The 27,113-nt window shown below is 38.5% G+C and overlaps 2 protein-coding genes across 10 annotated transcripts in view; one reads left to right on the forward strand and one right to left on the reverse strand.

Annotated features, from left to right (window-relative positions):
* Positions 1-27,113, reverse strand: part of LOC127502722 (centrosomal protein of 128 kDa) — a 128,809-nt gene that overhangs the window by 100,036 nt on the left and 1,660 nt on the right. For all 9 annotated transcript variants that reach the window (XR_007926907.1, XM_051875987.1, XM_051875986.1 and 6 more), the window contains exons 5-7: positions 22,473-22,594; positions 234-325; positions 27-99 (exon numbers count right to left, since the gene is read on the reverse strand). Coding sequence is in view for 8 of the 9 variants with exons in the window: in XM_051875987.1 (XP_051731947.1) it covers positions 27-99; positions 234-325; positions 22,473-22,594 (287 nt within the window). In the remaining variant the exon portion in view is untranslated. The remainder of the gene's footprint in view (positions 1-26; positions 100-233; positions 326-22,472; positions 22,595-27,113) is intronic.
* Positions 1-27,113, forward strand: part of LOC127502714 (DNA polymerase zeta catalytic subunit-like) — an 845,784-nt gene that overhangs the window by 34,132 nt on the left and 784,539 nt on the right. The gene's annotated exons all lie outside the window — the stretch shown is intronic.

Below are 27,113 nucleotides of genomic sequence, written 5' to 3' on the forward strand. Positions count from 1 at the left end.
TGCTGTGTAACATTAGCAGCACTTACGGGTTCTTCTCTCTGTGGTGCTTGTATGTGGCCTACAAGATTCTCCAATGTCTTCTTGGTTTCTATGTCAGTCCTTTTGAGGGGTAGAAAGCACAAACACAACATTTGTGTGTGTGTGTGGGTTTAACAATTACACATTTTTATTGAATGTGTTATGAACAATGAACAAGATGCTTTGATTTGGACAGGTAGAAACATTAAAGGGACCTGTTTCTTCTGCTGATCTCTCTATTAATGTCATCACCAATCCGAAGCTGATCACTCCGCAGGTCTCTTAGGGACTGATGTATTGAGTGAACCTGAGAAATAGAGAGAATTAGATTTTGATGTGAGTGGTGCTTGCCTGTGCTAGGGTATTGTGTGGGTGCTTATCATAGTGTTGCTTTGGAGTTTCTGAGGTGTTTTGAGCGGTTGGTGTAAAAAAAATAAATAAATAAAATTGCTATGAGGTTGCTAAAGTGTTCAGGTTGGTTGCTAGGGCATTGCTGGTGGTTACCAGGAATTTGTGGGTGGCTGCTCACTGGACAAAGTCAAAATAACCCATCCTCAAGTCTCTATTATATTTTGTTCCTTTAGCTATAGCTTGAGTCCCATTTTCAAAGCCCTTCAAATGGGACTTGTTGTTTATTGTCCTCCAAGTTATCATCTACCTAAATGAAATAAAATAACCATGAATTATTGTCATTTTCAATTTTTGATAATTTTGATTTAATATCCTTCATTACTCTGCAACCTACCAAATATATAAATAATTTGGCCTGATGAGGAAACCAAGGCAACCGTAGGGTGTTCTAGCACTTTTTAATTGGGCAGAACATTCAGAAAAAATAAATGTAATAATTTATTATAGATATATAAATTATATCATCAAAACTAGTGTTTTGTTTAATGTAAAGCAATGATTTTAAGAATGTGATCAACCAACTAAAGGTGTAGAGACATTTAATTAACCTCATTTAATGAGCTAACTTCAGCACAATTTGGCAGCTATTTTTTATTTTTATAATTTATTTTTATATATTATATTTAGATATTTTTATATAAAAAATAAATTAAAAATAAATAAAACTAGTACTGAAACTAGAAAAACAAAATACAGAAAATTTAAAAACTAAACCTACAATCAGAGTAAAGAAAAACAGAAGATGAAAACTAAACTAAATGCTTGTTTTGGAAAGAACCACTAAGGGCCAGATTTACTAAAAAGGGCAAATTAGCGTGAGACCGCAATCCCATAAATGCACCGATGGGAGTGGAAAGTTCTGCAGGTGATCAACTGAAAATGGCACATTAAAGAACAGTGTTACAGTTCGCTTGCGCAGGAAACACACGACGAAGGAGATAGGAGATAAGATGAGTCTTTACTTGATAAATCCAACAGGTACAGGAAGGCACGCAACACAACTCATGAGAAACGAGACCGGACCATGAACATAGGAGAAACAGGAACTTAAATACATGGAGCAACTAACCAAAATGACAAACAGCTGTGACAATCAAATTAGTGTCCATGGTGACTGATGATGGCGGGAAAACAGAACAGGAGATCATGTGACATATGACAACAAACAGAACGTGACTGAATCTGTAACATCACGCCCCCTCCCGGAAAGGCGCGTCCTCGCGCTGTAGAGCAAGGGGAAGATGAAGATGGGATGTAGATGACGATGTAGGAGGTGGTTCAGGAGGCGGACGGCTCACCGGGAGGAGGCAGAATAAAGGAGTCCAGGGTGGTGCAGGAGGTGGTGAAGTCTGGTGGATGGCCTTGAACAGGGACGGGCTGATGGTACCCCAGTGCACAACCAGGGCTGCGCTCCACGGCGGCATCGCTGGAGGGAGGAGCCATGGTGGAAGACAGCTGGATGACGTCATGGTGATGGCAGGAGGCGATGTCGACGTGGGATGTGCCGCTTTAGTTTTCCGACCACGACGGAGCCGCAACAACGACCCCCCGAGGTGGAAGCAGGGATCCGGAGGGCTGAGGTTGAGCTGGAGCGACCGAGGGCGGAGATGGAGTCTGAGGGAGGGCGGAGCTAGCCGCAGCCGAAGGGGTGGAGGGCCGGAGGGCAGCGAACGGCCCTTAAGTCCGTGGCGCAGTTTGAGTGGAGTCTGACCGAAGCGGAGCCGACGTACCGAGGGAGTCCAGCGAAGCCGAAGGTCCGATGGTCACTGCTGACACCGAGGGTGGAAGGAAAGCAGGTGTGGGAGTCGGGATGTCGGGTCGAAGTGGAGTGGAGCATGGAGAGGTTGGAGGCGGAGCCACGGACTCCCGAAGCCCTGGAGGAGATGACTCCCAGCAGTCCAACGTTGTAACCGCGCCACTGAGAGGAGGCAGAGGTGGAACAGAGGGGCTGATGGGAGACAGCGAAGACAGGGTAGCAGAACTGGTTGGGGACTGAAGAGGGTCTTGAAGGGTAGAACAGATATCCACATGAAATAAAACAGTCTCAAATTCATTTTGGAGTGGTGGTGGGAGAGGGAGGATGGGTGAGGACAGAAAACTGGGGACATGATAAACAGATTCCGCTAATAGTTTAAAGGGTTCAATATCTCCAAAATGACATAGGTCCCATGCAGCATTTAAAAAAAATCACTTCCATGCCCTCAATGTCCACTAGAACTCCCTCAGCGGTGGATGTAGAAGCCGGCTCGCACACCTGGTCAGACTCGTGTTGCTCAGGCTCCATCGCGTTGTTCGGCTCGGTCGCTCCAACAGGCGCTGGCTCAAACGTCGCGGCGGAGTCCCTCACGTGGCCTGCGGTGGGCTCAAGCTGTAAATCCTCGCCGTCTGGGTGGTCTTGGTTGTGCACTGGGTCGTGAGTGAGGCTGGCGTCATCGTCAACAGGTCCGACGGTGAAAATCGATCCACAGGACACCAGCACCCACTCCACGAATTCCTGGAAGCTCCCCCAAGGACCCCTCCCGGATAACTGTACTCTAGCAGAGCTGTTGAGTCTGGCGATCAGGAACGAACACAGGATGTCATCCGGGAAGGTGGTGAGAGGGGCTAGGAACAAATAATCCGTTAAGTGTTCCTCGAGGGAGCGAGTTCCCTGTTCAAGGCACATTAGTAAAACTGGTGCAATGTCCATAGTGCCAACAGGGAGATAACAAAACGGAAAACAAAACACTGAACAAGAAACTGAGGAAAAAAAAAAAAGAACTTCTATAAGCGAGACGCTTACAATCACTTTTGTTAGGTCCGGTCTTCTGTTACAGTTTGCTTGCGCAGGAAACACACGACGAAGGAGATAGGAGATAAGATAAGTCTTTACTTAATAAATCCAACAGGTACAAGAAGGCACGCAACACAACTCATGAGAAACGAGACCGGACCATGAACATAGGAGAAACAGGAACTTAAATACATGGAGCAACTAACCAAAATGACAAACAGCTGTGACAATCAAGTTAGTGTCCATGCTGACTGATGATGGCGGGAAAACAGAACAAAGGAGATAATGTGACATATGACAACAAACAGAATGTGACTGAATCTGTAACAAACAGATGCAGCCAGTTCGTTTCCATAATGACCAACAGTCTATAAAAAGCAGCGCAAATTTTCAAACAAGCAGAGACAATGATAATCAGGTGTGTATGATCTACTAACAACACAAGCGCAAAGTGGCTTGAGACATGCTTTTTTGGGTGTTAAATAAAGGTGCAAATACCAACATTGCATGAACATCCCATAAATTGTCTGTCTGAAAAGAAAACTCCTACAAATGCATTTGCAATAAGGTCAATAGCAAAAATAACCGTGTCCACGTCTTTTCATCACTAATTTTACTCTGCATGTCTTTGGTAAATCCTGACAGCAGTTTTTTCACACCAAAAGAGGGCTTGAGTGGCGCAAGCTGTTAGTAAATCTGGCCCTTAACATGCTAAATTGCTCATACAATGACTGGCAGCATCATAAAAGAGGAATAACACCCTGTCTACACCAGGTGCATCCAGTGTATCCCTGTATATCATTAAATGTATATCATTAGTTATAATAGGTTTTATTTTGATGCCTTCGATACTTTTGATGCAAAGCGCTGTCCAGTGTAGCGAAGGCCATGGTCTTATTCCCTGAATTAAATTGAGCAAAGTGTGTCCATTCTTCAAGTCAAAGAATAGATACAGTATATTTACTGATAGAGTACATTACTTAGACAATGTGCCACCTCAACTGAATCACAAAGTCACAGCATGAACTGTAATGCATAATTTTTTTTTTTTTTTAAAGCAGCTGTGCTGTGTGTGTACATCAAAGGTGGATTATTTAGTGTTATTAAATCAACATGCGGACATGTCAATATGTCAGCAGCTAAGCTATCATAAAAATCAATGCACCTGATGAAGCCGTGTGTTGATGAAGCCACTCATGTTCCTAGACACTGTTATCATGGCATGTATTTTGGTATTTTGTAATATTTTTGGTATTTTTGGAAAACTAAAGCTGAGAAACACAGACATGTGGAAACCAGTAGATATTTTGCTATAACATTTATATCATCAGGGTGGTTTTAAAAATCTTACACCAAGCAATGAATTATTGTGTAATCTGCGAACTGTAATTCCTTAATTGTAGTGGCAGCAATTTTATTTTGAAACATTCATGAGGTTGCATAAATTTGCCGCATTAGGTATGGAATTCATGATATGTGCTCATACTGTAGGTATACACCTTATGTAGCAATGTGGAAGTAAGCTATTTTATGTGATTGTGTGGGCACTTCCGTTTCATTTGCAGTTATAGGTAAATAACGGAAGGAATAATAAAATGTTGTAAATGGTAATATTATTAGAAACCAGTGTGTTTATGATTACAATATTAAAATAATATAACAAGTAACAGTTTGCAATATCAAGCAGCATAACAAACAGTTTTTGTACAGCTAAAATAAATGTAAGCGAATGAGACCAGAAGCATTTACACAATCAAGTCCAATACAATGGCAGCGCCCGCTCTTTCATTAAGAAAAAAGTGCTTTTTTTTTTCTTTTTTTTTTACTTTTGAGCGGGTCTGTTTTAATAAATTCAGCTATTTTTTTTTTTGTCTTGTGGACCATATGTAAACATTTTTATGTAAAACTTCTTACCCAGGACAGTACTAAATAAAAAATAACATGCATATTGTATGATCCCTCTTATTTTGTTAAAATTATTCACATTTTCACAGATTTTGCAAGGGGTTCACAAACTTTCAAGCAGTACTATATATATCCAAACCACCTCAATCGTAATAACTACTATTAATTTTGTATTTATCATTTATAAGTGATATATAATTGTTAATGAAGGCTGGAAATGAGAAACCCCTTATATTCAGGTGTGCATAATTATTAAGCAGGTTTTCTTTTGACTGAAAAGTCAAAAATTATTAAATGCCCATGACAAGGATGCAATACTAATGCAATACTAGAAATAGCAGTTAAGGCATGACCACTGGACAACAAAATGCTCATTGGGTCAGAAGGGTCAGACAAAAACAGGTGGAGAAGAAAAGACACATGTTAACTGCAAAAGAATTAAGAATTAAGGTGAAGAATTAAGTGTGAAACCATCAGGAGCCCTTTAGTCTCGACGACAAATTATTGTCATGCTTTTTGCCACAAAATACGTTTTATTATGTCCTGAAAGCGCATGCGCTCTCCCGCTCTCTCTCTCACTCAAATGCACACACATATAGTATGGACACACACGCACAAAAAACATGTTGTCCACGCTGCTCTGATGAATTAATCAGTAAATAGTTTAGCAACTTAAAAGCTACATGACATTTCTCACCAGCGAGGTAATAACTGTGCGGTTCTTGAGATAGATAAACTTACAGTCTCGCTATTAGTAGGGACACTGCTGCCATGAGAGACACAGACTCAGGTAGGCTCTCTTTCCCTCTCTCTCTCTCTCTAATACAAAGTGTGCTTCATTGGTATGACAATTGTTACAATGTATTGCTAAAGCATTTCTAATTTTTTACAGTGAATCAAAATACATGTACATATACACACATAAAAAAGTAAGTAGAACAATTAATCAACATTTTATAATTCTATGAACAATTTAGAAATCAGTGTGTATGTGCGTGAGTCTGCGTGTTTATGTGAGTGTGTGTGTGTGCGCGCGCATGTGCGTGCGTGAGTGCATTACTAATTAGTCGAATCCCTCTTTTTGTGACAGACATCAAATGTATCTTGCTACTAGTAGGATACAATCTCTTTTTTCACCTAATAAATGTTGAATTTGTGTTTTATTGTTTAATTTTATGAAGTTAGAGCAAAATATTTCAAATTTTGGATAAAATGTCTTTCTGATTTCCTCATAGTTATGGCAGCTGGTGAGGAAGTGTTGCTCTGTCTCCACTTCTCCCAGGTCACAGTATGGGCAGATGCGGCTCTCTGTGGGCAGCCAGTTCTGTCTCTATCTGCCCGTCTCTACAGTCAGCGTGTGATTGCTCAGTCTGTACCTTGTCATTCTTCTTCTTAATTTACAGTCTTTCACTGTACTCAGATATTCTGCTGTTGTGTAGTCTCTATTTAGGGCCAAATAACATTCAAGTTTACGTTGTTTTTCTGTTGTTTCAGTTCAATAGGTCAGGTAATTTTCTTTTTGTGCTTTTATAATTTGGTTGGGCCTAATTCTGTGGTTGAGGGTGTCAGTGTCCTGAGGCTGGCTGTTGTTAGTCGTGTTAGTTTGTTTTTGCAGCTTCAGGACCATCTAAATCAGGGGGCTTTTTTCAATGTTCATTTCATGGTCTTTAAGGGCTTTAAAATGGTAGGAGTTGGGGGTCACAAGTTTTTAGATGTTTCAAAAATTTTATGACTCATTTCTCAATGTGGATTAATAGAGGGTATTGGCCTAATTCTGCCCTGCATGCGTTGTTCGGTGTGTTCCTCTGTACTCTCAGGATACTCTTACAGAACACGGCATTCAGGGCTTCTGTTGAGTTTTTGTCCCATTTGTCAAATTAGTGGTTTAGAAGAGGATGCCAAACTTCACTGCCATATAGTGCAATAGGTTCTATGACTGATTGGAACATTTTGAGCCAGATTCTGATTGGTATTTCAATTTGGATTGATTTTTTGATGGCAAAGAACACCCTTCTTGCTTTCTCTTTCAGTTCATTCACGGCCAAATTTAGCTTTCCAGTTGCACTTATTTTCAGCCCGAGCCCAACTTTGGTCATACCAAGGGTTAAACTGTGTCTCTTTCCCTGACATCTAGGTCTTTTCTGGAATGTTAGTACATTAGTTTTGTTATAGCTAACACTCTGGAGTCGGTTAAGTCGTCGGCGCCTTTGCTTTTTTTTCTTATCAGTGCAAAAGAGACTCGAAATACTCCGGCAATTTTGGACATACAAATAAGAGTTATATATTATTAAAAACTGTGGAATGTCTTCTTTTATTTGTGTACACTCACACTAAAAACAAAATGTTGTGCTTTTTGCAAAATAAAGAAAACATGATGCGCAACCTGCCATCTATCTGAATGAAGTGCATTCTAAAAATGACTTAGAGAATACTAATCACACAAACATCAGACATATGTCCAAAGAAACGTTGAAAGGTTTTAAATCATGTAAGTCAAATCGAAAACAAATATTCTTTGTTTATGTCATCTGTTTGAAAAGAGAGAGATGTCAGTCATTCGCAAGTCATCTCATTATCCACCAATGTGGCCATGCCCACAGAGCTCACGCTCTATTCAAAGGCAAATTCTGAGGCGATCAATGCAACAGAGAGTGAACGCCCGCATCAGCTCGGAAAAAAATGCATCAATCTTAGTCAGATTCATGTACATCGTTTTGAGACATGAGGAATAATTCTGGAAGAATTTACCTCAAAGGAAGAGCACTTTCAATTTCATTTCAATCGAGGATCAACTTGATCAAGCCGATGATTGTGAATGGTAAGGTTTTTTTTTATTCTTAAGTTCTTTATTCTAATTGCGATATAGTGTCTGTGAATATTATAATACAGACATTTACACTCTATAATACAACAAATATAATACATAAAATGTCATAGAGGTAATATGAATGTTTAGAAAATTTCTTTGTCCTGTTTTAAACAATTATGAAGTGTTTACTGTGAAATAGTCTAGTGCCATATGTCCACAATGAATAATGAAACTTCAGCTTTGCATCACAGAAATACATTATATTTTAAGTACATTAAAATAGAAAACCATTATTTTAAATTATTTTAAATATGATCCTGTTATCAGCAAGCACACAGGGTTTTTTTCCCCTTTATCTCACAGATTTGAGAATCATAGTGACCAGATATTGGCCCACAATGGACTGCATGCATATGATAATGAGATCACTGACTGGAAGCAGGAAAGTTTTTTTTTTTTTTTTTTTTGATTTAGTTCCAGGTATAACAGTGTACTCAAAATGTGTCTTTGACTCATTTATAACTATATTTTAAATAAACTACAAACAAAAAATGATATATTTCTTTTGTCATTGCATTCTTTCTTCACATTCCTGATTGAATGGCTCATTATGCGGCTCATTAGGGGCAGGGTCTTAATCTCCTCAGGTGTGAATCACGGCATTATTCATGAAGACTCAGCTCCGTGCATACGGCCTTCCTAAACAAAAAGTGTCTTAGAAATTTAAAATCAATACATTGTTTTTTGTGTCTGAGTAGGCAGAATGATTTTAACATCACTTTGAAGCAAAAACTCTAGACTAAAATATACAATTCCCAAAAGTCTTGCGAACAAATATTTAGTATGTGTTTTGAGGCCTTATTTCAGTGACTTATTTTTTTTCCTTTTTTCAAAAACCATGTATATACATAATTCTCTCAAAAATACAAACATGTACATACTTGTTGCTCACATATTATTGTAGCCTAGTTTGTGCTGAATACAGTGTAATGAGACTTTTGTCATTAATGTGTTTATAAGCAACTGAAAAAAAGCACAAATGTCAGGGCATGTCAAAACTTCTCCAGGGCCCCAAATTAGCCTCAGACCCCAGAGGGTTAATAGTCAGGGCCCAGGTCTGACAGAACCAATGCAGGATGTCCAGGTTCTGCTGTAGACCCTCTTCTTTTGGAGACAGCAGGACCAGATAATCTGCATATAGGAGAAATTTTATAGTGGTGTCATGTAGTGTGAGACCAGGTGCTGCTGATTGTTCTAGTTGTTTCACCAATTCATTAATGTAAATATTGAAGAGGGTCAGTGATAATGGGCAGCCCTATCTCACACCCCGCCCTTGGGTGAAGAACTCTTCACGTTTGTTTATTGACAATTTTAATAGCGCATTGATTGTTTGAGTACATTGCTTTTAGAATATTGTATGTTTCACCCCCGATACCCGATTCTAGAAGTTTAGACAGAAGAACTTCATACCAAATTGAATCAAAGGCCTTCTGGAAATGTACAAAGCAAGCAAAAATTTTGGTTTTGTTTTGGTTAATGTATTTGTCAATCAGGGTATGTAGGTTGAAGATATGCTCTGATGTTCTATAATTTTGTAAGAATCCAATCTGACTTTTGCTTAGGACATTGTGCTCTGTAAAGAAATGTATGAGTCTTGTGTTGATGATACTGCAGAACAGCTTCCTCAAATTACTGCTCACACAGACGCCCCTTTAATTATTTGGATCTAATTTGTCTCCACTTTTGAATATGGGCATTATGAGTCCTCTATTCCAGGTGTCACAGGGAAATGACCAACACTCAGAACCAAGTTAAACAGTTTTAGTAAGGTTAGTCTTAATTTTTGCTCTGTGTTCTTCAGCATTTCACTGAGGATGCCATCTGGTCCACTTGCTTTTTTGATTTTTAGGGCCTGAATTTTATCAATCAGTTCATTTTCTGTGCTGGGGTAGTCTAATAGGTTTTGGTATATACCAATTGTATGTACCATATTGATCATTTTTTCATATATTTGGATTTGTTCTGGGTTCATTTTTATTTCGCTATAAAGTTGTTTAAAGTGATTTTTCCAGGTGTCTCCATTTTGTATGGCTGTTTGTTCATGTTTTTTATTCAGGGAATTCCAATTGTCCCAGAATTTGTTAGAATTTACAGATTCTTCAATAGTTTTTAGCTGATTTTGCATGCACTGTTCTCTCTTTTTTCAGAGTGTATTTTTATACTGTTTAAGTTTCTCACAATATTGATGGCGCAAATCTGTATCATTTGGTTGCCTGTGTTTTTGATTTAATAATTGACTTAATTTTTTCCTTATTGTTTTACAGTCTAAATCAAACCATCAAACCACTCTGGAGTTTGGGGTGTGTGAGTGTCTCACTGGTAAGAGGAGCAATCTAAATGTGGCTTTTTCTTTTTTTCTAGTTTGGGTTAATTTTTTTTCTGAAATTAGTTTTTTTTTTTTTTCTTTCTGACTGTAAGTGTTTTGTTTTTTCTTAAGATAGTATTATGGGAGTGTTTGCTCTTTGTTTAACCTCGTGGCGGGTGTTTGAGATGGAGGCTCATCCGAGTGGGTGTGGCTCCTCTCTCTCACTTCGTCATGGAGTTAGATGTGTACCTGAGGCCAGCGTCTCCGTAGAAGAAGTGCTCGTGGCAATAGGCGAAGAGGTGGAGTATAGCAACATTGTTTCAGCTTCATGGATGAATAAGGCCGTAGTGATCTTTCTAAAGAAATGGAACTTAAGTCGTTTGGTTGAGAGCGGCATTCGGGTGAGCGTTTATACTGTCTTATTCTCCGCTGGTGGCTCAATTGAGCCATATAACAATCTCGAATTGTCCCCCTTTCATACCAAATCATGATATTGAAAAGGAATTGTTGAGATTTGGGAAAATTGCTAGTGGAATTAAGATGGTTCCACTAGGCTGTAAAAACGAGTCACTGAAACATGTTACGTCTTTTAGGCGTCAAGTGTTTATGTTTTTAGATTCAACAGCTCTTGACATTTCTTTTCGAGTCGTGTATGAAGGCAAGTCCTATATGCTTTATGCAAGTACTGGAAGTTTAAAATGTTTTGAATGCGGTGAATGTCAATTTTTTAACTTGGAGCAGAAATAAGAGGAAAGAAAACTGATGGATACTGAAAACAGAAAAGGCTTTCGGACTTCAAGCAGCACAAAGATTACGGTATGCGGAACTGTGATGGGCTGATACAGCGCTGTGCTGTGTAAGGATAAATGAATGCTTTCAAGTATGATATACAATTGTTTTTGATTAAACTGGCTAAAATGGACTTGAGAGATATATCCCCATTATACAAAGCAGTTTTTAGAGCATGGACTTCAGTTTTTAAAGTTAAGAGGGGTCTCTCAAACATCAGACTTTAGACAGAGAATGAACCACTCTTTAATAACCCGCTGATACCAGCACAAGCACTGGAACCCAGGAGCATACAGAATGTAATGGCAAGAGTGGGGTGCACAAGAATTGCTGACCTAAAGAATGGTGCAAACTGGAAAAGTCCAGAGGAAATGTGCAACATGACAGCCATCAAGTCTATAAGGATTATAAAGAGAATGATGGACAGAATTGTTTCAGCACTATCTTCTGTCTTCAGAAGCAGCTCAGAAAAATGAAGTTCCTGAACAAAACAGAGGGAGTCTTTTTCCCCAAGTGGAAATTTCAGCAGTGGTGGATGTAGAGCCAGAGGAAGGTTCTCTTCTAAATTTCAGGACTCCTGTGCTGGAAGGTTTTGAGACTGTTTCAAAAAAGGCACTATATAATATCTGTGTGAAAGTGTCTCATTACAACGTACTTAAAGGTGGAGTAAGTACATTTTGAAAAACTCTGTTTGGAAGTTAGCCAGGCCGACACCAAGAACAAACATGTAACCAAATCAGCATTGGGGGTGTATGACTGTTGAGGAGACAGAACGAGCAAGAGGGAGATTTGAAGAAAAACTGCAGGAAGAGAGATAAGACAATACAAAAGAGCTCAAAAGAATATCAGTGGAATGAAGGCTTATGACTGGGCAAGTGCTTTAGGACCCACGTTTATATTAGCAAGCTTTCCAGCGCAGGAGAGAGCTAAGCGGGAAGGCCTGTAAACAGACGTGAAGGTTGCTTTGATTCCGCTTCACGTGTGAGTAACGTTCATTTTTTGTGCTTCTTTGTCGTTCGTTCATCAACTGCGCTTTATTTTTTGTGAAACATTTTGTTGCGCATCAGCTGTAACAGAGGCCAGCTACTGAGAGTTGTGCAGATAAACCACTGCGCACTGATGACCACTAGAGAATGCGGTACTTAGCGTCATTGTTAGTGCACTCGCCTCACCTGCCAGCAGCAATCGGGCTGGGGTTCGAGACCAACTCAGAGCAGGATGGTTAGGATTGGAGGGTGAGTTTTGGAGGTGGAGCAATGAAGAGAGGGGTGGGTTTGTTTGGGTTCATTTCAAATATCAACAATGTCCAACAGCGTTTTTGAAAATCTACTTATCCCACCTTTAAGGATTGCAAAGAGACAAAGTGGTCAGATTTGTTCGGACCAGACTCATCCCCTAGGGGCTGCTGGAGGTCCCTGTATAAACTTCCTATAGAGAAATGCACTGCGGATCTCCAATGGAGGGTTGTTCACTGGTCAGTAGCCACAAACAGACATGTGGCACACATTGACCCCACTGTAAAGAATGGGAAAGAATGTCCTTTTTGTGGCAGATCCTGAGGTGGTTTTAAAGGCTCTAATAGAAATCAGAATCAAGGCAGAGTTTGCATATTTTAAACTGACGAATAATCAGATTTACTGAAATTTGGGCTTTGAATGATGTTTTGTGCACAGTGGATTATAAAAATGATCTGCCATTAAATTTATGATGAGTTTCTGTGATTTAAAAAAAGGTTCAAATGAGGATCGCAAAATTTTATTCAATAATTTGTTAAATTTATGTGAATTTATGAATGTTTTTGATTGGGAATATAAGTATATGTATGTATGTATTTTTGTGTGTGTGTGTGTGTTGTAAAGGTTTTTTTATGGTTAAATAGTGGTTGAGGTATGTCTATACAGTGTAATTATAAATAAAGGTGTGTTAAAGGTCTCTCTCTCTCTCTCACTCTCTCTCTCTCTCTCTCTCTCTACTGCGTTAATAACTGTAAGAAACAAAGTCACCTACATCTTGGATGCCCTGGGGGTAAGCAGATAAACATCAAATTTTCATTTTTGATTGCTAGCTTTTAATTTTTTAATCTACATCCCCATTTACAGAAAAGTTGGGACATTTCATAAAATGCAATAAAATCCACAATCTATGATTTGTTAATTCTCTTGAACACTGACCAACTTTGTATTTTGTAAATATATATTAAAAAAAAAAAAAAGATTTTGCTGACTGCAACACTCCCCAAAAATGTTGGGACAGAGGCAAAATAAAAGTGAAAAGATTATAGAATATCCAAATTAAACTAAAAGCAGCTTCTCTGTCTTTGCAAGCGAAGATGGGTCATTGCTCACCACTTTGTGCCAAATTTCATGAGAAAATTGTCAAACTATTCAAAGTTCACATTTCTCAATGCAAGATTTCAAAGAATTTAGGTCTTTCACCATCTACCATAATATTGTGAAAAGATTCAGGGAACCCAGAAAAAAACTCAGTCTGTGTAGGGCAAGGTATGAGAACTCCATTGAATGTGCATGACCTTTGAGCCCTCAGATGAGAAACCATCATGCTACTGTGTTAAATATAGACACATCGGAAGTACTTTGAAAAACTGTTTTCACTTAACACAGTCTGACGCTGCATCAAGAAATGCAACTCGAATCTCTGTTACGCAAGGAGAAAGCTAAATGTCTGTTCAATGCAGAGATGCTACTGAGTTCTCTGGGCCCGAGCTCATCTCAGATGGTCTAAAAAACAGTGGAAATGTGTGCTGTGGTCAGAAGAGTCCACGGTTCTGCTTGTTTTTGGAAAAAACGGACATCGAGTTCTCAGTCCCAAAGATGAAAGTGAACATCCAGACTTTCATCAGCGACAGGTGCAAAAGCAAACATCTGTCATGGCATGGAGGTGCATCAGTGCAAACGGCATGAGTGACTTGCATATGTGTGAAGGAATCTTTGATGTGGAGGCGTAATTGTACAGAGACATAAACTTCCATCAAGATGACATCTTTCCTGGGAAGCAAGACAATGCCAGGCCTCATTCTGCACGTGGTACAACAAAGTGGTTTCTTAGACACTCTACACCATAGAGTGGATGTGCTTGACTGCCTGCTTGCAGTCCAGATCTGTCTGCTATTGAAAATGTATGGCCCATCATGAAAAGGAGAACCAGACAACGATGATCACAAACTGTTGAGAAGCTATCTTATAAGAGGTGAGATCAAATCCCAAATGATTAAAAAATGTAATTAAAAGAAAAGATGTGACACAATGGTAGACTTGCCTCTGTCCCAAATTTTATTGAGTGTGTAGCATCTATCAAAATCAAAATTTGTTTATATATACAAAATACAATCAAGTTGGTCAGTGAAAACATTGGAAATATTTTCTTTGTACATTTGTCAGTTAAATAAAGGTTGAAGAGAATTAGCAAATCACAGATTCTTGATTTTATTGCATTTTACAAAATGTCCCAACTTTTCTGGAAATGGGGTTGTAAATCGCTATCACAACATGTTAGCATTTCGGTAGCCTGTTAACTTGTCATCTGCGCCTACCATCTTTTTCTTTCGCACGCTCCTTTTTCTACGAGTCCATCAAACAATTGTGGTGAGTCGGATCAGTCTACAAATATGGTGAGTCATGTCATCTTCCCCTGTTATTGTTACTTGCACTGCCTGTCACATGTTTAGTATGGCTTTCTCTGTCAGCGACGAGGGATTCACATGTCATAAATGCAGAGAAACAGTCAGGCTGACAGAGAAAAAAAACACCACTGTTCCATTCCGATTAGAACTTCAAACAGGTTCTCCCCACTCAGTGATGCACCTACTGAGAATCCTGTTGAAAGTGCCCTAGATATTGGTGATTCTATGACACGGAACGTGAAAATAGAGACACCAGCCACCATAGTCACGTTTGCCGGGAGCCAGAGTGCCTGACATCAAAGTAAATTTAAAAGTGCTGGCTAATGCTAATCGTGTCACGGATACACCAGGTTCCACCGTCACTCTCTCACAACGATCACTTTCCCCTGAGTATTAATCACCTGCATCTGTCACTGATCAACCCATCAGCCATGGACTATTTAAGCACACACCTCAGTCACACTCATTGTCTGTTCTCCCTAGCGGATACAAGACTAAATCTATGCTCCACTTACCTGTTTGCTATTCATCTAAGAAGTTACCTTCTCCAGCGCTCCACGATCTTCACTCCATCTCCAACATCATCTACCATCGTCTCTGTGTACTTCCCCTGTCTTCGTGGATTCACTCTGGTCAACAGCAACTGAGATGTGTTCTCATCCATTCCCCTTTATTCAGTTTACTCATCTACTACATTCAAGAAAAGACTATTACATTCCATCCATCGACGCTCAGCTCTCTGCTGCATTTGGATACCTGTCTGTGTTGTTTCCATTCTCTGCCGTATCAATAAACTGGTGTTTAACTGTTCTCCCGTTGTGCTCTCTGAGTCTACATATCGTTACAAATCGTAAATACTCTAAGATTATTATTCACATCGGCACTAATGATGTCCGACTTCGCCAGTCGGAGATCACCAAAATTAACATTAAAGAGGTGTGCGAACTCACAAGTACAATGTCAGACACTGTAATTTGCTCTGGACCCCTACCTGTTCGAAGTGATGAGATACTTAGCAGACTATCATCACTCAATGGCTGGCTGTCTAAGTGGTGTCCGCAGAATAAAATAGGGTTCATAGTAGGCCGATATTCGGTAATACGTTAAATCCAGATAATGAATATGCACAATATTGTTATCGTAGGCACTTCAAAATACCGTGAATAATTATTTAATACAAATTTATTCAAATTTTAATAATGCATTTTAAGAATACTTTCCCCATCAACCGTATAAAATGCACAACACCGCTGTGTGCTGCGTGAAAAAGAGACTTGTAAAGATGTAAACAAGCCCAACGTGCACGAGAAGCACATGGTGGAACAACTGAAGGAGACGCGCTGAATGAAAGTGCACATTCACTCTCTGACAGCAGAGGGCGCTTATGGAAAAGCAGAAAAGCAGCAGTTACCCCTGAAACCCCATAAACAAAGCAGCTGAGCTAATGAACAGTATTTAAAATGCTTCAAACTGACATTCAGTTTTTTGTATTTGCAATGTTGTTCATCACAGCACCAAATACTTAATAGGCTACTTATTTTCAAACTTAAACATTTTTATATTTTACGCTGGACTGACTAAAAATGTTCTAATTATTTGTTATTGTTCAGTAACACTTAGTGACATAAGGCTTTATTAGTTAACATGTTAATTCATTTTTACCAAACTGACAATAAAAAATACTTATAAAGCATTTATTTATCTTAGTTAATATTAATTTCTTAGTTAATGTTTAAGAATATTACTAAAATCAAAAGTTGTATTTATTTAATGGACCTGAGCTAAAATCAACAATGATCAGTTGGATTTTTTAACTAACATTAGCAAAAAATACCTTCTGTAACAAATGTAGTTATTGCTCATTCTTAATCTTAGTTAATGCATTAACTAACATTAAAAAATAAGACCTTATTGTAAAGTGTTACCTGTTGTTCTTTATAATTCTTTTGCACTTTAATGTTTGAAATATTTTACTTTTTTTGTGTATTGCAAAACTGTATTTAAATGTTCAGAGTTCTTTTTATTACAAGAATAAGAGTTCTTAAACCTGTTATATGACAGCACTTTTTTGCAACTTATTTCAATATCGTGATAATAATGTATACTGTGAAAAAAGCTTCAGCAATTTTTGCAACATGAAAATTTGATACCGTCACATGCCTAGTTCATAGACAAGTCTTAGAGCTGAAACATGACAAACTGGGGCCCAGGTCAGGAAGCAGACAGACTGGCTAAACCGACCATCTGCTAGCTGTCTCACGTCACAGAAGTCAGATAAATCCCAACACATAGAGACTCTTTCACCTAGATATCATCACATAGAGATTGTGTCTGTACACCGAATTAGTAAAAACAAAAAACTCCCAAACCCATTTAAGGGTAAATATTTAATTGATGTTCAACAAATAAAAAAACAGATATAATACTGATGAACAAATGATAAAGCTTGGGTTGCTGAATATTAGACCCCTTTCTTCAAAAGCACTTATTGTAAATGATATTATCATAGATAATAAACTAGATGTGCTGTGTTTGACAGAAACCTGGCTAAAACCAGACGATTACATTACTTTAAATGAGTCCAGCCCTCAAGGTTACAGTTATAAACACGAGCCTCGTCTGAAAAGTGTATTAAGTATAGTGTATAGTAAGTAAAGTGTAGTAATACCTTCAGTATTACTCAAAAGTCTTTCAAATATAATTCTTTCGAATTTATGGTGCTTTATGTAACATTATGTAATGTAAGCGACAAATGCCATTTGACATTTGTGCTGGCTACCGTATACAGGCCACCAGGGCACCATACAGACTTTATCGGAGTTAGTACTGGCTGCGGATAAAGTCCTAATTGTTGGTGATTTTAATATCCATGTAGATAATGAAAAAGACGCATTGGGATTGGCATTTACAGACATTCTAAACTCTTTCGGAGTTAGACAACATGTGTCAGGACCCACTCATTGTCGTAACCTACTTTAGATCTAATACTGTCACATGGAATTGATATTGATGCCACTGAAATTCTACAGCAAAGCGACGACATCTCAGATCATCATCTAGTCTCGTGTATTCTACATTTAGCCAAGACTGCAAAACTGCCTCCCTGCCAAAAATATTGTAGAACTATCACTTCTACCACTATAGATTGCTTTATCAATAATCTTCCCGATCAGTTTCATCTCCTTACCATATCAGATAACTTAGAAGAACTCGATGTTACAACAGAAACTACTGACTCTCTCTCTTCCAGCACATTAGACTCAGTTGCTCATTTGCGCTTAAAGAAGATTAAGGAAACTAGTCCAATGCCGTGGTACAATGAGCACACTTGGGGCCTTAAAGGTGGAGTCAGTAGAATTTCAAAAACACTGTTTGGAAGTTAGTCGGGCCGACACCAACAACAAACGTGTAACGGTAACACTTTAGTATAGGGAACACATATAAACTATTAACTACGATTTTTCACTCAGTAAACTCCTAATTTACTGCTTATTAATAATTAGTAAGGTAGTTGTTAGGTTTAGGTATTGGGTAGGATTAAGAATGTAGAATAAGGTCATGCAGAATAAGGCATTCATATGTGTTTAATAAGTACTAATAAATAGCCAATATTCTAGTAATATGCATGCTAATAAAGCAACTAGTTAAAAGACCCTAAAATAAAGTGTTACCCATGTAACCAATCAGCATTAGGGGGCGTATGACGGTTGAAGAGAGAGAACGAGCAAGAGGGAGATTTGAAGAAAAAAAAAACTGCAGAATGAGATGGGACACAATACAAAAGAGCTCAAAAGAATAATCACTGGAATCAAGGTTTATGACTGGGCAAGCGCTTTAGGACCGTGTTTATATTAGAAAAGCTTTCCAGCGCTGGAGAGAGATAAGTGGGAAGGCCTGAAAACAGATGCAGAGGCTGCTTTCATTCCGCTTCTCATCCGCTTCTCTTCCGCACTCGCCTTGCATGCCAGCAGCGATTGGCCCGGGGTTCGAAACCGACTCGGAGCAGCGTGGTTAGGATTGGAGTGTGAGTTTTGGAGGCAGAGCAATGAAGAGAGGGTTGGGTTTGCTTGGGTTGCTTTCAAATATCAACAATGTCCAACAGTGTTTTTCAAAATCTACTGATCCCACCTTTAAGAGAGCAGCCAGAAAAATGGAGCAGCTGGAAGAAAACAAAACTAGACGTTTTTCGCATTTCGTGGAAAAAAAGCATTTTCACGTACAGAAGGGCCTTAAAAACTGCTAGATCTACTTATTTTTCAAATCTCTTAGAAGAAAACAAACATAACCCTAGGTATTTATTTGATACAGTGGCTAAATAATGAAAAGCTTCAACTTCTGATGTTTCCAAACAGCACAGCAGTAACGACTTTATGAACTTGAGTGGTGATGGATGATTGTTTAAGCTTCACAGATCATATTGCTACAACGGCCCGGTCCTGCAGATTTGCCTTGTACAACATTAGGAAGATTAGACCCTTCGGAGCATTCCACACAAATTCTTGTCCAAGAATTTCTTGTTCTATCCAGACTGGACTATTGTAATGCTCTCTTGGCAGGCCTTCCAGCATGCACTGTCAAGCCTCTACAACTGATTCAGAATGCTGCAGCAAGACCGCTCTTTAACAAGCCAAAGAGAGCGCATGTCAAACCTCTCTTCATCAGTTTGCATTGGCTGCTAATAGCTGCTCGCATCCAATTCAAGGCTCTAATGTTTGCCTACAGAACAACCACTGGCTCTGCACCACTATACCTAAACTCACTACTTCGGATTTATGCGCCCTCCAGAAGCTTGCGTTCTGCAAGTGAACGGCACCTTGTGGTGCCATCCCAAAGGGGCACAAGATCACTCTCACAGACCTTCTCCTGGTCTGTTCCCGGCTGGTGGAATGACCTGCCACGCTCTATCCAAGCAGCTGAGTCTTTAGCCATTTTCAAAAAACTGCTAAAGACATGTCTTTTTCGTCAACACTTGACCCAGTAATATTAGCACTTACTCTTTATTTATATTTTACTTTTCTTTTTTCGATTTCCATTCTCTTTCTCCATCTATTTGTATTAAAAAGAAAAAAAAAACCTTGCTACGAGCACTTTGCTGATGAAACTGACTTGATACAGCACTTACATACTGTTGTGCTCATGTTGATTTGATTGCTTCTACTATTCTCATTTATGTCGCTTTGGAGAAAAGCATCTGCTAAATGACTAAATGTAAAATGTAAATGTAACTTCTTTACTTTCAAGATTGATAATATTAGAAAGAAAATTATAACCATGTAACCATCTACTACATTATCGCGTCAGACAGTGCATTGTAGTGTCCCTGAGGAAAAATTCCAATCATTCGTTGCTATGGAGAAGAAGAATTGTCTAAACTCATTAAATCATCAAAATCAACACCATGTATGTTAGACCCTATACCGACTAAGCTATTGAAAGAGATGCTTCCAGAGGTCATAGCTCCTCTTCTTAATATCATTAATTCATCTTTGTCACTAGGATACTTACCGAAAACTTTTAAGCTGGCTATTATTAAACCTCTTATTAAAAAAAACACAACTTGATCCTAGAGAGTTAGGCAATTACAGGCCGATCTCATCGCAACTATGTTCCTTTTTAGAAAGAATTTATAGTCCTTCACGTCTATTGTGATCTCAGAATTCTGGCCAGTTGATAACACCTAGAATATCAAAATCAACCACAGACGGTAGATCCTTCTCCTATTTGGCACCTAAACTTTGGAACAATCTTCCTAAAATTGTTCGGGAAGCAGACACACTCTGTCAGTTTAAATCTAGACTAAAAACGCATCTCTTTAACCTGGCATATACATAACACATTATCAATTTAAATTTTCACATCCGTTAAAGGATTGCTAGGCCCCGTGTCCACCAAAGCGTTTTTAGCCAGCTGAAAACGCTAGACGCTCTGCTTAAAACGCCTATCTGTGTGCGCTTGAGAGCGTTTCGGCAGCGCAACGTTTTTTTCAGTTGAGACGCTTTGTCGCTATGATACAGAATATCCGTGGCACTGTTACTTATAACTGATTTTGCAGGTAATTTGTTTCAGACTTAAAATGTTGACGCAATGTAGAGTACTTGCTATGTATGTTCGGAGACCAGCAATATTAATTTCACATCCATTTTGTTTCGTTCTCTGCTTGTTGATGTCGTTGTACAGCAAGAATGTTGTGACAGTTGGTCGGTGTTGTATTTGTCCCGCCCCTTCTCCACTCTGATTGGATAGCTGAATAAAAAGTGACAGTGATGAGCGCAGCGTTTTACTCAAAGTTGAACATTCTTCAACTCGAGGCGACCGGTAAAAAACGCAGAGCTCTCAGCGCTTGAGCGTGAAAAAGACGCTCAGCGCCTCGTTACGCTCCTGGCATTTAAAAAACGCGGCGCTTCCATTGAAAACAATTGGAAAAGTACGCTAGCTGCTGGAAAATACCCTTTGGTGGACACGGGGCCTTAGGCTGCATAAATTAGGTCAGCCGGAACGGAGAACATTTCCTATAACACCCGATGTACTTGTTACATCAGAAGAAGAATGGCATCTATGCTAATATTAGTCTCTCCGTTTATCCCGAGATCTACCGTAGTCAGTCAGATCCGGGCTGTATCCAGGTCAGATGGAGGACCTGTGCCTAGACACGACCACAACGCATCCCTGAAGTGTCAGCAGAGATTGTGTCAACTAGACCATCCCCTGTGAAGACCTCATCGACACGACAGCCAGTGGCACAGATCCCCAACAAACCGTTTTCATACCAGCGTGATGAATCCGATCTTCAACTAGATGGAACTGGATTAAATATTTTGACTGTTGCGATCCTAATCTGACTTATGACCTGTAACGCTGCCTGAATCATAATCATGCACTGTTCGTTGTTGGCCAGAGGAGAACTGGCCCCCCGACAGCCTGGTTTCTCCCAAGGTTTTTTTCTCCATTTTGTCACCTGTTGGAGTTTGGGTTCCTTGCCGTTGTCACCTTTGGCTTGCTTAGTTGGGGACACTTAATATTCAACACGATGATGACATCACTGTTTTCTCCAGAGCCGCTGTATAGATAAAATTAATAACTATTGATTTTTACAAAGGAATTAATCAATACTGAATTTACTTAAGCTGGACAATGACACCATTTTCTTCTTGAGCGGCTGTGCAACCAAAATTATTTGCTAGTTATCACTCTAAAGCTGCTTTGACACAAACTGCATTGTAAAAAGCGCTATATAAATAAAGGTGACCTGACTTGACACCTGAAGTGTAACGGCCACTCTGCTTCGTGGCCGCATTACTACCTCGGGTGTGCATTATTTTCTAATGGCCCGTCGTTAATTATTCCTTACTTATAACATCTATTTTATTATAACTTCTTAGTCTCATGCTTGTCCTGTCAACTTCTTGGCAGATAGAAGACTATTAATACATTTTTGGGTGCAGGACAAAACACTGATTTTGGGTACCAGACAAGACTTGTTGTTAACGAGTTTTGGATATTAGAAAAAAAAAACTGCTGACTGATTTTGGATACCAGACTCGAGAAGAAGGAAAAAAAAAAGAAAAAAAAAAAAACGGGATATCTTGATGATGATCCATGATCCGGTGTTGAATCTGATATTTCTGACATAAAGATGTAATCCAACAATTTGAGAAGTATTTAAGTGGAAAAAGATATGCATGACTAAAATATATTCATACATTTTGGGTTGAATAAAAATAACTACAACATGATACAATTAGTCTCAGGGGTGCAGTCATACCTGCTCTTCAGCTTGAGCGGAGTCTCTGAAATGCACTGCGACAGATCTAGACCGTCTTCTGTTACCTGTGTCCACACTCCCATAATCTCTCAAAGGGGACGTGGGGAGGTAGTGCCTCCCATCTACAAGGTAAGAGACAGATATACGGAACTAATGTACTGCTTTACTATTTTACTGCTTACTGCACTCTGTATAACGCATACCTTTTTTTAAGTAGTATGTGCAATGCTAAGATATTTAACAGAAGTATGCAACAATCACACTACCATTCAATGTCTCACGTTTTTGAAAAAAAGATTCTTGTTCATCAAGAATTTATTTGAAAAAATATATATATATATATAATATATATATATATATATATATATCTCATTATAATTTGATTTAATATAGAAATCGTAAAATGAAAAAACGGCACCTTTTTCGTTTTTCTTTTTCCAAACACCCCTTTCTGCTGATTGGTCAACCAAACATTAAACCGTGCCAACATCAGTTCTTCCACAGTTCAGCGCAGCAGAATAATAGTCCTCCACTGCTATGGATTCTTAACGCATTTATTGAAACTACATTTAATCTCCTTCTCATCAAACAGCCAGACTAACAAATGGCTTGACACATACCATACCGAGACAGAGCCTAGACAAGGCTTTCTTCTGCATGTCCATAAATTCGGCAACTTATGCATGTTTATCTCAGAAATATTATTATTATACTAGTTTATCTCAGAAATAATAATCTACTTCGCACCTGCACTCACAACACCTTTGGCGCACTGCCTGTTTTATTACTGCTGATCACGTATCAAAATCTGTGTGGCAATGCTACGCGACTCACTGGACAGCACATGATATGGTAGTGAAGCCCAGACCAGTATCAATTTAAGTCATCATACACAGAAGTCATAACTTTTGTTTTAGGCAATACTCTGAGATTATCTAATTAATATTAAGTATTGGCTGGCTAACTGATGGCATACAGAATGGTTATTTTCTCTGCCAACTAAACTTCCAAAGCAAATAGTCACAGAACCGTTGTGCGATTAACTTGCAGTAGGCGCACAGAGTTGTTTCATTCCTGAATGAATAAGAGTCTTTGAATGACCCATTAATATAGACAGCCACTTGATTTTATTCCTGAATGAATCAGCGTTCTGAATGATTGGACAAATGAATAAATGACTTCCTTAACACAATGACTTACCGCCACCTAGTGGTGATATTACTTTCATAATCCAAGTATCATTTCATTTTGTCATTTCATATTTCTGTATTAAAAATGTTTAGAATATTAATCTCATTATATTATACAGTTGTAATTGCTGTGTAAATGTATTTACTGTAAGTAGCTACATTTGAAAGCAACTTCATGCAGTTGGTTGATACTGATTTAATTGGTAACAGCCTATAGTGTCACATTATTCAAATTTATCTGACTAATTTTAATGTTAAATTTAAGAATTTAACATTAAAGATAGCATACATATTTAATAATAATTTCTGACACTGGTAAATGGCATTAAATACGAAAACCCTTCATCTCTTCTTTATTGTTCAAAATCTTATTTCAGGGTTTTATTCATATAACTCAAACGAGTTCACCTTAAAATCATGACATCAAATTCATATTTCACTAAAGCCAATCACTGAAACAACCATTCTGTGGGATAACGACATTATGATATCCATCTGTGTAAAGTGTATGAATAAAAATCATAATAGAACTATAATAGATGTGCTGTGAACATACACTACGATACGATGTAATTTCTTTTCATATCTGTCATATTATTTCAAGTTCCTCCATTGTCCAAGTCTCAGCGTATTGCCTAAAACAAAAATGACTTCTGTGTATAATGACTTAAATTGATACTGGTCTGAGCTTCACTACCATATCTCTGTGCTGTCCAGTGAGTCGCACAGCATTGCCACACAGATTTTGATAGGTGGTCAGCAATAATAAAACAGGCAGTACGCCAAAGGTGTTGGCTATTAGGTAGTTGTGAGTGCAGGTGCGAAATAAATTATTATTTCTGAGAAAAACTACAGTAGTCAACATTTGAAGTGGATCAAAACCTTTCATCAAAGTTATCCTAAAACCTTCTTCTTAGGACAACTTTGATGAACTTTTTTGATCCACTTCATATGTTGACTACTATAGTATAATAATAATAATAATAATAATAACAATAATATTTCTGAGATAAACACGCAAAGGTTGCTGAATTTATGGACACACAGAAGAAAGCCTTGTCTAGGCTCTGCCTCGGTATGGTATGTGTCAAGCCATTCATTAGTCTGGCTGTTTGATGAGAAAGAGATTAAATGTAGTTGCAATAAATGCGTTAAGAATCCATAGCAGTGAAGGACTATTATTCTGCTGCACTGAACTGCGGAAGAACTGATGACGGCACGGTTTAATTTGGCTGACCAATCAGCGGAAAAGGGGTGTTTCATTCCCGCCCACATGTAGAGATCAAATATTCAAGTTGTTTATTCATTTTCTACCCCTGAATGGGAAAAAAAAAAAAAAAAAAAAAAAAACCAAGCCAAATTCTTTTGGGGAAAAAAAATGAAAAACGAAAAAGGTGCAGTTTTTTTTTCATTTTCCGATTTCTATATTAAATCAAAAACGAAAGACCAAAAGATTCACTGACCATTATCTGTTGTTTTGTTTGTTTTTTAATTCTGTGAAGGCAAAGCTCCACTTTCAGCAGCCATTACTCCAGGCTTCAGTGGCCACGTACACACTGTAAGTTTCAGGAATGACAACCGCATTTAGATACAGGAGTGAATCCCCTAAATTATCGCTACATGTATGTACGAAACATGACTCACTCTCGAAATTCAATGATTCACCGCTTGGAAACCATAGCTACATTCTGGCACCTCGTGTGTTTGGGGTCCGTTATTGTCACCCAATTAATATTACAGTGACAAAATATTCGTTATTTTCAGCAGTTTTAAACAAAGCAGAGAGGACGGATGTGTTGTGTTTTGTTTATGCTTGTAAAGGCTTCTTCACAGAGCACGCTCACGCGGTGTTGCCATGTTCACTTATTTCAAGAGTTTTTGAGCTTGTTGTTTAAGCTTGGCTCATAAAGCGATCGAGTTTACAGAGTTATTAAAGTGAGCAGAAGTGGGTCGCAATATTTTCGTCTTATTTTCAGCATAACACATTTCCATTTATTTCAGTTTATAATGGGCTTGATCTTATTTGCTGTTTTTCTAGAAAAATCTGGCAACACTCAGTGCTCGTGCTGCTTTCCCTGTGATTTCTTCACCACAAATACAGAAGATAAACATTCAGTTCGGTTCTGTACACACTGCATAGAATTGTAGAATGTAGAATGCGGTTGTCACTCCCATATTTTACTGAACTGTGTGTGTACAGAACGCAATTAAGCACCAAAAGGTGAACCGACAACCGAATTTAGCTGCACAGTGTACGGGGCCAGTGACTACTATGATCCTTCAGAAACCATTCTAATATTCTGATATGGCACTCAAGAAACCTTTCTTCTTATTATTAGAAGATAAGGGCCCCAGGGAATCATTAAATTCCCAGAAGCCTATATAAATCATAACCTATTCATTTTTTTAATCATATTTTGTTTGGTCAGGATATCACCATTAAAGTTTTAACATTATTATTACATGTGCACAAATGCAGGCCCCCCTATCATGGGTTAGAGTGGACCGTTCCATTAGTACTGCACATGTGCGAACAGAAGGTTTAGAGCTACAGCAAGTGTGAGCTCATTAACAGCAGAGCTTTGCTTATAAAAAATATTAAAATACATTTAGCTCTGATTATTTTAATTTGTCATTTTGACAAATTTCTGAAATGTGTCATACCACTGACATTATCCCGCTCATTCATGGACGTACGTTTATTGCATGCGGGGAGCAAGAACATAATGTGTCTAAAATGCATATGAGCACTTGTTAAATATGAATATTTTTCTTACACAAATGCATCGCTTCGCTTCAGAAGGCCTTTATTTACCCCCCGGAGCCGTGTGGAGAAAGTTTATAATGGATGGATGCACTTTCTTTAGTTTCAAAGAGGTGGTTTCCGTGCACTGCCACTATAAAGCTTAGGAGCATCAGGGTGATTATTAATATAACTCCGATTGTATTCGTCTGAAAGAAGAAAGTCATATACACCTATGATGGCTTGAGGGTGAGTAAATCATGTGGTAATTTTCATTTTAAAGTGAAATAATCCTTTAACTTAATGCTGTTAAACTTAATGTATGAAGTAAATTGTTTGCTAAAAAATAACAACATTAAAAAGGTACTAAAGACGTTGTTAAAAAAGTCGACGTGACTGCAGTGGTTCTCGTCGCTTCATACCATTAAGGTTGAACCACTGCAGTCATGTCGACTTTTTATCTATGTCTTTAGTACCTTTCTGGACCTTGAAATTGGTGGTTAAATTGCCGTCTATGGAGGACTCATATACCTCTCGGGTTTCAACAAAAATATCTTAATTTGTGTTTCAAAGAAGAACGAAGTTCTTACGGGTGTGGAACGACATGAGGGTGAGTAATAAAAATAAAAATCCTTATATTTGGGTGAACAACAATGAAATAAGAGTGTGCCATTTATCTGTTAATTAGCTTCGCATAAAAATTGCGTT

This window comes from Ctenopharyngodon idella, chromosome 20 (genome assembly GCF_019924925.1).
Source record: "Ctenopharyngodon idella isolate HZGC_01 chromosome 20, HZGC01, whole genome shotgun sequence".
In the NCBI taxonomy this organism is placed as follows: Eukaryota; Metazoa; Chordata; class Actinopteri; order Cypriniformes; family Xenocyprididae; genus Ctenopharyngodon; species Ctenopharyngodon idella.